At 39.0% G+C, this 11,822-nt stretch overlaps 2 protein-coding genes across 7 annotated transcripts in view; one reads left to right on the forward strand and one right to left on the reverse strand.

Moving 5' to 3' along the window:
* Window positions 1-320, reverse strand: part of mmel1 (membrane metalloendopeptidase like 1) — a 16,669-nt gene extending 16,349 nt beyond the window's left edge. The window contains exon 1 of the mRNA XM_088422809.1: window positions 120-320. The gene's annotated coding sequence lies outside the window, so the exon portion shown is untranslated. The remainder of the gene's footprint in view (window positions 1-119) is intronic.
* miip (migration and invasion inhibitory protein) overlaps window positions 1-10,947 on the forward strand; it is a 22,975-nt gene extending 12,028 nt beyond the window's left edge. For 5 of the 6 annotated variants that reach the window (XM_088422810.1, XM_088422813.1, XM_088422814.1 and 2 more), the window contains 8 exons: window positions 8,206-8,357; window positions 8,436-8,541; window positions 9,503-9,614; window positions 9,674-9,753; window positions 9,837-9,963; window positions 10,156-10,252; window positions 10,332-10,436; window positions 10,575-10,947. In XM_088422810.1, the coding sequence (XP_088278936.1) occupies window positions 8,206-8,357; window positions 8,436-8,541; window positions 9,503-9,614; window positions 9,674-9,753; window positions 9,837-9,963; window positions 10,156-10,252; window positions 10,332-10,436; window positions 10,575-10,706 (911 nt within the window). In that variant the 3' untranslated portion in view covers window positions 10,707-10,947. Of the gene's footprint in view, window positions 1-7,414; window positions 7,621-8,205; window positions 8,358-8,435; window positions 8,542-9,502; window positions 9,615-9,673; window positions 9,754-9,836; window positions 9,964-10,155; window positions 10,253-10,331; window positions 10,437-10,574 lie in introns of those variants that run through there. The other variant, XM_088422815.1, reaches the window with a different exon arrangement.
* The last annotated feature ends 875 nt before the right edge of the window (window positions 10,948-11,822 follow it).

The following is an 11,822-nucleotide window of genomic DNA, read 5'->3' on the forward strand; positions in this document are numbered from 1 at the left end:
ATGGATGTTTTTAATGAACACACGAACTTCATGTGCACTTTTCCAACCCCTGGAAGTGACCCTCCTGTCACAATCGTCATTATAAGCGGTCGCCCCGGCAACAAAGAACGGCATCTTACCTTTGAACGGGGATGGTGGAGGCGGGTGAGTTGCTCGCCTCCCCCCCACCTCCAAACACTCTCACCCGCCACACAAGCACGCACACATGCACACACACACAGTGCGCTAATATCTCAGAACACCCCTGCTGAGTGGGCATCCACACTCAGAGCTGGTGCGTGGAGAAATGAGTCCGTGCTGCGCTTTGCTCGGGGGGGAGATCCACTTGTGAGCCCGTGTGCCGCTCGGGGGGACGAGGAAGGCGGCGGACGGAGAGAGAGGATAAGAGAGAGAGAGGGAGAGGGAGGGAAGAAGGTGTGTTGAACTATGTGTGCGTGTGTGCATGCCCAACTGGGTTCAAATCCACATCTTTTTTCCATGCTTTTTTTTTATTACTTGTCAAAATTTATTTGAATATCGGTAACGCTGGATAGCATCTGTGTTGTTGTGCTAAAAATCCTTTAAGCAATAAATTGCACACAAATGAGCAGCAGCACATGTGGACAGACAACACAGCTGTATTGACATGAACACTTTCTTTATCCTCTGCATAGAGCCACTAATTAGTGCCGTAAAGATGATGTGAAAGAGGAGTTGAGATATTGCGGTCATGGAAATCATTAGAAGCAGTCCAAGAGATATAATATAATTAATTTGTGTTTCTTTAAATGCATATCAGGTAAATATTAAAAATTGTAAATGTAATAAATGGAATGTCTAAAGATTTATTGTCATCTATTACTTATTGGTAATATTTTTTAAATATCACGTCTGCAAATGCAATAAATTGATTATTTAAAAATGTGAATTTTTTTCTAGGACCTTGGTATATCTTAGTTAAAAAAAAATTACGATGTTTGAATATTGCAAGATTAAATCTTAAGATTTTTTTTTTCCGGAAAAGTAACAGAAAACTAACAAAAAGCTTAATCTCAGAAAAAAAAGTTGTTTTTTTGTTTTTGTTTTTTTAAAATATATAAATCATCTATAATTGCAATAGTATGAAAAAGTAATATAAAAATAGTATAAAATAGTAAAAAAGTAATAGAATTGTATTCGTATAAAAGTAATGGAGTAAAAAAGATTAATCTAAAAAAATTTTGTTTTTACCAACCAGTAAAAAAATATAAATTGTATGCACTTTTATAATTTCATATATCATTTTTTTTAATTGCTCAGATATGATTGGCATCACTTCAATATTTCCTATTAAAAAATTCTTCTTCAACATTTTTAACTGCAATTGAAAACATATTTTAGTCACACATTTCTGGCCAGGTTTTGTTTAAAAAACAATGTATATCGCTGTAGTATTTTTACCACCTTGCTGTATTATCTTTAAATCCTGTTTTGTTAGTTTTATCAATACAAAGTGTATTACCCCTCCAGCGTGAACAAAATAAACTGACCTCATCTCAGAAAGACAATTGAGATCCAACACAAGACTTTGATGAAATCCTCTGCCCCTGATAAAAATTAGGCTTTTCACTTTGTAGCCATTTGCGGTGGTGTCCAAGTGCACTGTATCACCCTGAGAAACGTTTGCAAAATTTGGCCCGTGGCCATTTCATCTTCCCCTGTGACTGGCATGATGAGATCTGATTAAATGCTCCAATTAGCTGATCGTCAAGACTAAGTGCTTGCCCAGACAAGACCAGATGAGAAACGACCTTGTGAGGCTTTATATTGTATATTAGGATGCGGCGTTATATGGAGTGTGGAGATGTGAAGGCGGTAAGCTTGCGGCGTGATGACTGATGGCCTGCAGCCCAGCGGGGGGGGGAGAGGTGCAGCTTTGCAACACATTTAATATTTGATGAATGGATTTCATTGAGCACATGCACCTCCAATATTCATCCTGTCCAGCCCTTTGTTTGACTTACTTTCATGAATAATATATACATGCATACATCATTTATCTGGAATTAATGACGAGGTCAAATGACCAATTAAATGACCCCCCCCCCCCCCCCCCCCACGTGATAATTGAGAGGATATATACGGATGATGTTGAATCTACTGTATGAAAATTTACCATGTATGCGCTTATGGATACTAATTTACACCTAATCACACCTCCAGTAACACCCAATGCCGTCATCATATTTTGATGATAAGACGAAAATGTTTTTGAGAGATAAAATGTTGACCACAAGTATTTCTGGGTGAGGAAAATAAAGGTGCAATGCATTTGAAGAATAATATGGCAGTAGTCCACAATAAATGAATTCTTCTTGAAAAATGAATCATACTATACCAGAATCAAGTTGTAAAAAATTTGAGGAAAAAAATGTAATATTCAGAATATTAAGTCAGAGAATTACACTTTAAAGATATTTTAATATCATTAAAATCAAGTTGTAGATTTGTTTAAGTCCATCATCACATTCTCCAACGTGTTTTCTCATCTGAAATTTGTGAAAAAGTAAAGAAGTAATCATAAAATAAAGTTATTTACTGGGTGAAATCAATCTTAATATTACAAGCAAAAGTTTTGTTTGGAATATTACTTGAATAAAATCCGAGTGCGCGAGGTAGCCCTGATTGTATTTTCACTCGCGGAGGCAGTACTTTCACCAAGCGCCCAATTTACACTCTCAATTGGTGTGAGAACAGTGAAGGATCAAATCAGATATGTGGCACATGCAGCAAAGACCTGCACTTGGCTATGCCCCCACAAGAACATAAAAGAGTTATTTACAATACTGTATATCAAAATCTGGCCACTGTAACCTGATACTGTAGGCCATCTCTTAAATAATCGGGTTCTGTCCAAAGTTTATGGTGCTAACATACGATGAGAAACTCCATACGGACCCAGATGCTAACAGTTAGCATCCGTGTGGCAGTGTTCTTACTCTCTAAGCAACAGAGCATCTAACGATGCTGCAATGCATGGAAACAGATCGTGATGTAACAAAATTCCCAGACGTATGTTCTTTATTCTCCGCTAACAACGGCTGATATTACCGCTGTGCTGACGAATCGAGCGTGATGAACGATACCGAGTGCGATGAAGCTCTGCCCTCCGTATGACAAAATCGGAATTAAAATTTGATTCATATCAGTATTCGGCTTCGTTCTTCATTTTGGCGCCGGAGTTCTCAGATGATTAAATGCATTTTCCGACAAGATACTTTTGCACTTTCATTTCTGGCTGTATTATCTTTTGAAAATAAGTCCTCCCGTAACGCTGTCATCACAAATTTCTTTAATGTAAGAAAAGAGGCATCAAAAGCGGCTTTCTTCTTGCCGACTAATGCATTTCTACTCAACCTGAGAGCTTTTAAAGGGTTTTTTTCTCGGTCTCTCTTCCTCACCGATTTTTTTTTTTTTTAATGCTCCAAACTTTTCTATTTTCTCTTAGATGTCTCCAGCTGCCTTGCGGCCAGCTGTGTTTTTCTTTGCGGCATTGTCCGCTTGCGTGTGGCTTGTGTTCCAGTCGGTCATTGTCACAATACGCCACCGCTAATCATGTTTACGGACAAAAACTCTAAAAGCTTTTTAATTAGGATGTCGGTGATGTTGTTGCAAATGTTGAGCTGGGCCACCTGGCAGGGCGCGCAGGGAAGCCACCGAGCTCGGAGATGAAATCATCTCATGCGATTATTTAGCATCATTATGGGTTATTTATGGTTATGTAGGCCGACTATTTATTCGGGCCCACCTGTGAGCTATGCGAGTCTGTGCGCACCCCCACCAAGTGAAGGGCGTCAATAACAGTTTAGTGTCTCCTCTGCTGATTTACCGCTCACTTTTTAATAGGCCTGACGGAAGCGTATGGCCTATTAAGCAGACGGCGTGGCATATAAAGCTCAAATGAGGTCATGCCACTGATGGACTAGGGAGCAAGCGCCCTCTGCCTGCCCGCCATCAATCAGGATCCAAAACAGTGCCATAAACATGGCTGACCAAACAGCGGGAAAATGCGTGAGCGTGCATAATTACGAATTGTGTCGCGACGCTTCGATAGTGCTGGCAACACACCGGCCGTGATCTTGCTTTGTACGGTTGCTGTTTTGATGAACGTTTGCAAGCAAACTAGGAGCATGGGGCAACGCCACAATAAAAACTTCAAGGCTGGCCTAGTTACTTTTTTTTTTTTTTGATACATTTGACTTTGTGATTTTTGTATGGCTTCTAGTTTTTTTTTAATCAACTTTCTTTATAAATCCAAAATGAATTATTCCCATAATGTTATCATTCTTATTGATCTTCCGTAGCACTCTACATACACAGATTGCTATCTTAGCATAGGTTAGCATCATAGCATGTGATTAATGTTGATTTGGAATCTAACATGATGACTTGATGGAAAATAGCACAAAATTTAACACGTTCTCATGTTATTTTTTGTATGTTGCTGGCATTTTATTGATAATTGTATTTGATTATCAATTTCTACTTGGTGTCAGTAAAATACAATGAAAAACAGGCCCTGGCCTCCCTGCGTTGAATTTGTATGCTCTCTCCATGTTCTAAAAACATGCGTGCTAGGTATATTTACTGTATCACAGGTGCTGCTTACAAATTCATAAAACACAAGAAACAGAAGCTATCTATTGTTTTGTCAGGTAGTGAATTGAATGTCCAAGAGTGTAACTTAATGGTGTAGTAAGAAATGGAATAATGCCAAAATATATGTATCTCGGAAGCGCAATGTTATTCATTCCGCTCTCCAACTTCTCCTCATATTGTGGCGGCACTAATCTCCTTCATCTTAATGGCATCCGCTTACTGCCAACACAGGAGGGCGGCGCACACAATCGATCCGTTTGCCTTTCGTTATCGCACCAGAACCTTTGGCTCACCAATCGCTCGCCTCACACCTGCCTCCTGCCCCTCCAATCTTTCTGCCTTGCTTTTTAGTTATCCCCCTCTTCCTCCATCAGATTATTCAAATGGCCTTCCGCTCTCCGTTTTCACCTTATCTCTCAATAAACTTAGAAAATGAAATTGCGGAGATGCTAGCATCAAGGGTTGCAGGACCGTTGCCACGTGGAGATGCCCATCAGTTATTTTCAGAAATGCGCTTTCACCTCCTGAGTTAAGCCCTCAAGGATTAATTCCTCAAATGTACGGCGTTTTGCGTTTTCTTCATTTCCACAACGTATGGTTCAACGCTACTGATTTATACAAAGAAACATTTCACCCAACACAAATATTCTGATAATATAGAAATTCATTCTCGTTTATCAGTGTAACACCATAATACAGGATAAAGCTGTAGTGGGCAAAGTGTCTTATTATGAGTCATAGTGCGAAATTGTGTACAAAACTCAAACGCAATAGCAAAGAAGAACAAAAGTTCAAATCTTTTGAGAAAATAAATTTGCAATATATGAGAAAGCGTGTTTTTAATCCGCATTGTCCTATTAACAGAATAAACAGAAAAACAAGAATCAAACTTAGCTTTTGATTGGTTTTATTAAAATGTTACACAAACACAACATTAAAGTTTGAGTTTCAAGAGAAAAAATGCCAAAATTTGATCATAATTGTGTATTAACTGAAAAACTGACATTTTTGGGAAAGTAAAGTCATTATACGATGAGAAAAGTGTTATTGCAAGGATAAAAAGTCATTTTATTTGAATAATATTATACTGCTATTCACAAAAATAAGTAACTTTGGGATGAATGTTTCTAATACAAAAACAAAACATCTGATTTTTATGAGGGTGAGTTTGTAAATAAAAATAAAAATAATAAATAATACAAAATATAAAAATAAATCAAATGTCAACAAATATGTTTTTTCTGAGGAAAAGGTTGCAACAATATTGCAATAAAAAGTTGCGATCCAAAAAAATACTTTTAAAGCTTCATCCTCAGAGTTGTTAAAGTGAATAACTTTTTTTCTTACAATATTATTGTATAACATTGTTAATATTCCGACATGCTTATGAAGCCACACTGCTTTGCTTGTTTGGCAGAAATGAGTGGTTTTTTTTTTTTGTTTTTTTTTTTTTAATTTATGTTGTTGTTGTGCGTCTGAGCCTAATGAGCGATGGTGGCAGACTGTAATTGTTGGTAGCCCACCAGCAGGGGGTTTAATTGGACAGGCAGGGAGGAATATACAACCTGGCCACTGGCACCGTCGCCTCATAATGGGGTGCAACCGGGCGCCGGTGTGCTCAACTAATCAAAACGGGACTGGGCCTGCTTGGCGAGCTGTGACCGGAATACTGAGTGGGCATCTGGGCCCAGCCGTTCCACATCAGTGGCTCAGCGGGGAAGGTGGAGGGGCAGCTACCGGGGCCTATCATTATGTGGCCGTGACCCTGCAGCACCTGCAGCACAGTTCATTATTAACGCGGCCGCGGATGGATGGCTTTAATGTACGTGAAGCCGTGATGGATATGTTCTACTTCACTTTTACAAGACTTGTTTTGAAGTGCAACGTGTTGCTTGACAATGAGGGATTGACTGTGCTGTTATCATTTCGGACACCCAAAGCGGAGACATCCAGTGACTAAAATATTGAGTATGCCAATTCTCATGTCGTCAAAAGCCATTGATTTTTTTTTTTTTTTTTTTTTCAAGATGAGTTGTAAAATGGACATACGTAGAGGGCCCTTGCACATTTAGCGGGAGGACTGAATTACAATTATGTGCTCCCTCTTTCGAGCACCAGTTAGAGGCGAGCAACAGCATTTTGGATCGACTGCCGATGTTTGAAAGAGGACTCAGAAAAACCTTTCAAAACATGAAGAGCCGAGAATGATTATCTTTTATACTGCAAATTAAGATAAAATACACTGCTCCCTGTTAAATAATAAATTAAATGTATTCAGTTAGTATTGTTTCTTGACATGAGGACAAGAGAGTGTATTCACTTCAGAAAGAGTAACCCGAGTTTTAAAAAGTGTCACTAACACCAGTTTGCGTGTCAACTGTCTTTTCATGAGTAAATTCGCCTGGCTGAGATACTTGAGAGAAAAAAAACATTCTTAGAACATATGCTGGTTAAAGGCTGTCACTGCGTGCAGAGACTCGGCAATGGGGGAAAACTGCATCAAACATGGTAGTCCATAAAAGGTTGAAAAAAATGGTTGTCCATGCAACGTTGAAACAAAACAAATGATTGTAAGACTGTATGACAAAATGTTCAATTTAAAAAAAAAAATCAATCATTGCTCTCTAGTTTGCAACAAGTGCCCTCTGTCGTTTAAAAAGTGTCATTTTAAGCGCCTCTGCCTCTTTAAGGCTTTTCACAGCAAAGCATGCCGGGTAACATGCCATTAGCCAATCAGATGGCTGAGTTTGAATGTTGCTATGGCGATGGTGAAGGGGCGGTGGTTTGAAGTGCAGTCACAACCAAAAAAAAAACCCAAAAACCTAATGGCGTCATTTGCCAACGGGGATGAACAATACAAACGATTTTGATGTCGTATTGTTCTTAAAAATGATGTCAATAGAGTGAAGCGAGGTTTGTTTTGATAACGTAATTACCAATTGACCAGTCATGTGCAGAAAGAGAAGATATTTAATGTGACTGAGAAAAGGAAAGCAGTTAAAGGTACGTGGTCAAAATGACCGAAGCGGCGACAACGTTTTGTGATGTTTTTGTGTAAACTTACAACAATGGTGGAGCTATGCTAAAGTTTTCATTTTCAGTTGTTTTATTGGGCCTTTTCAAAAAAGTTAAACGCAATTGACAGATTACTGTTAAAAAAAAAATCTTGAATTTGGTCCATTGCCCCGTTATCAAATAGGAACTGAAACGTTTTTCCTCTCACCCAACTGCAGCAGAAGTGAAATAAATATTTTTTGCTTTAGAGACAAAAAACGTTCTTTTTGTAAATTCACTTAATGCATGCACTTAATCATGCACTTCGATAAATCAACATTTAAATTTAGCAACAATGTCACACTGCATCACTCAGTTTAATAAATGTAAGCGACACAAGGTGCTGTATTTTCGTTTTCTAAAAACGAAATTGACCAGTACTACCAAATACATATACTGTACACTCCTCCTGGGTACTGAGTAATATAATGTCAATGAAAGTCTGCGCACAATATAAGCACATAGTTAGAAAAGATCGCAAATTGCTGCTTGTGATGCTCTGAATAGAAATCAATTTCTGAACATCCCTCTCAGATATGTGTGAGCAACAAACAAGCACTCAAGATTTGCTCTTGTCCCCATCTTCGGCTGCTAAAAGTGCCTTACCACTCGAAATATCACCAAACGGAGATGGAGACAACAGGCCTTCTCTTAAATCATGCCTGACGCATCATAGCAAAGAGCAGGTAAGCAAAAACATGATGTCGCCAAAGAAGAATACAGTACATTATTATTGTAATGGGTGGGATTTGTTTATTTTACAGGGTAAGCGTGCTCGAGTCATGTTTGAGAAAGATGAGCATCCAGAGGAGTCAGCCTCAAACGGTAGCCAAAGTCTGCAGCCGTTACTAGGATATGACTGGATAGCAGGTATGCATTTTTGTTGCCTTTAGTACTTTTTTAAAAGCACAGCTGAACAGATACTTCGAAGTGCCGAGTAATTGTGCAGCTTTAATTCGAATCGTGGCTCGGTGATGTAAGCAATGATGTTTGAACCTTCCTGAAGCACTGTAGCACGTGACTGATTCCGAAATCGGTTCGCTGGTTTGGTGGCAAGATCGCATTTTGAACTGTTGCATGTGCAGAATCGATACCCAGGATGGAAACTTGCGCAGATACAGTACATTTGTTAAATGAATCTTTCAATGAAACCACTCATTCTGCGATCATTTCTTTTATCATAACACACAAGTCCGACATGACAGCAATTGCAGTATGCTTGCTATACTTTTCATATCGGCTTCACACGCTCTTCTGCTTTGGGGGCCTTGCCACCAAAGAGTTTTTTTTTTTTTTTTTTTTAAACCACCAAGATGGAATTTCCATTCAGTTAATGCAATTTCAGGAAAATGCTACATGGGATGCATAGAGATCCTTCATTTTCTTTGACTTTATTTTGCTTATTTACCTTTCAACAATACAGTATATTTATTATTGACCTCATCTGTTCACAAGGACCAGGCCGGCGCACATAGCAAAATCCACATCCAATTGACACTGTGTTTAAGATATGATTTTACCTGTCCGGGCCACTTGTGAATAGATTTTCCTCCAGCTAAAGTGAGTTTGCCATCCCTGGCCTATATAGAGATGAACCACATGTAGAGGTTTCATGAGTGCAGCGCTTCCTGTGTATGCGCCAGTTGCTACCCTTTAAGCAACAGATATTTCAACACAAACAGTGGACACACAGAAAATCTCGCAATACTCACAGGCATATATTCTTTATCTTCAGGACTAAATTAATATTATTATTGCTGTACTAAGAATCTGAAAGAGGAGCTAATTTTCCAGTAAAATACTAATATATATATATATTTTTTTTACTCAGGCGTCCTTGATGTAGAAAAGACCCTGCAAGATGGCTCAGATGACTTCTTCAAAGAACTGCAAGATTTTCGAATGCAAAACAAAAGCGAATGCATGCATCAGCCGCTGGCCAAGTGAGTTATACCGCCATCACTGGTTTTGTTGTTGTGGCCTGTTGTGGTTCTCCTTTTAGATTTTCCTCAGATAAGCAGACTGTCCTGTCACAGTTTGCAGACACCGACAGCCTGAATGCAGACAAAGATTCTCATCAATGTAAGCCGGTTCATCATTTTTGAACCATGACTGCTGACGTCTCCAGCGTGGTACTTAGGATCATCTGGTTATTTTTCATCCAGGCACCTTCTCGTACAAGATGAACCATAGACTGTTCCCCGTCCCCGTTCACCCTGATGAGTGCTGTCCCGTGTGCAAAAGGACAAAAGAGTCACACCCCCACACTAAGGATGAACCAGCTCTTGTCCGGTAACAACAGTGATCTGAAACGTTATACACATTTTTCTCCGAGTGTCCCATGTCCATAGAAAAATAAAATACAATTAATGATAGTTTTGTCAACATAATTTCAAAGTGGTGCTTTTGACGCAAAGTGAGCTATTTGCATAGGGTTGGTTTGATATACTTTTTTGTAATGTGCGTTTGATGTTTATAACTCAGGGTCAGCATCCCTCTCTCCCTTCTGCTACCACCTTACAAGCACAAAGCGCATCGGCGCAGCAGCTTCGATCCAGGTGACAGTTTGGGACTACCCAAAGTAAGTCAAGTGGGTTGAGCACATTATATAAGCGGAACCCGAAGATGCTTCTTCATGTCTCGTCGCTGCTCTCGTGCAGCACTGCCTCTTGGGCATGTCCAACACTGTTCGAAGCTACTTGCGCCCACCCGGCAATCTTGACCTGCGAAGTCACCTGGAAAAGAAGAACGCCGAGCAACCAGAGGTGAGGCCCGCTTTTATGACTTCATCAGGTGGTACATCTGCATAATATAAAGGGTCCACTAAATAACAATCTGTCACCTGAACACCTCTTCGTGGCGCTCTTATGGTTTTTTTTTTTTATTTCTTTTTTTATCTTCAGGATCAGTTGGCCAGAAGATATCAATTTTACCAAATGCCAGTTCCTGTTCCGTTGGCCCGTCACAAATTCCAGCACTTTTCGCCTAAAAGAAAAAGGAAAACAAAAACACCTGCACCTTCAACTAAGAGCTGACTCGTAGAAGTACTACTGTTTGTCTTTTTTTCTTTTCCTCTTTTTTTCTATAGCGCTTGTGCCCATTTAGGCCAATTTACAAGTACGCAAGTAGGCCCGACCCAGAACATCATGACTATGAGGCGAATGTGTCAGCCGCAATTATACAGTGCTGCTTCAAAAGGTTTTTTTTTTTTCTTCAAGAAATTATACATATTATGCATTTGTGATGTCAAATAAACAATCCGGTGATTTTAGTGCATGGGACTGTGAACAAGTGACTTGAATGGTTATCTGTTGTTGCTGCATCTTTAAAGTACAAATTGCAATCAGCCTGCAATCAATGTGACAATAGTCACTTTATAGCAGCACCAAGCAGTCGAGAAACATGTTCAGCTACGTAAATAGACTGCGTTAGTTTTTTTGAATAACGTTTTGCCCTCTAGTGGTGGCGGAAGTTTGGGCAAAAATACACAGATTGACAATTACAATTTTGTCTGACTTGAAAAAAAATGACGGACGGATGATGACAGAAATAGGGTGGGGCCCTGACGAATGACAAATGTTTGACCAGCAAAAATAATGTGTAAGTTTCCCCACCTCTGAAATTAAGATGACATTTTAGTATTTCAGTTATTTTGATTTTTTTTTTCTCCACTGAAAACTACAGGAAGCTAGTTACTTAATAATGTTTTCAACTACCTTTTTAAGACATGCTGATGAACTTACGTTCTCTACTGAAACGGTTTAATATCGTCCTTGATCAAGTTGTTGATTTAAAACTAAACAGCAGCAATAAGATGTAAACTGTATGACCAACATCCTCAATATCTAAGTGAGCATCAGCAGCTTTAAAGATATAAAGCAGACATCTGAGCATTATGCAACTGCAATGGGTAGCCGCAAAAAAAACAAAAAAAAAACTATTTTTACACTGTGCTTTTTGCATATTTCACAATTGGGAATGGAGTCGTTTTGAAACTGTTGACTGTGATGCAGTTTGTCTTTCATGACAACAAAATGAAGGAAATCTTTGGCGCCAGTCTCCATTTAAAACAACATGCCTTTTATTTTGTTTACTTTTTTGGTGGGAGGGTATGTGGAAGGTTGTAAGATAGAATAAATTGTCAGCACAAA

The sequence above is a fragment of the Hippichthys cyanospilos genome, chromosome 9 (genome assembly GCF_059441005.1).
Source record: "Hippichthys cyanospilos isolate Australia breed blue-spotted pipefish chromosome 9, RoL_Hcya_1.0, whole genome shotgun sequence".
NCBI lineage: Eukaryota > Metazoa > Chordata > Actinopteri > Syngnathiformes > Syngnathidae > Hippichthys > Hippichthys cyanospilos.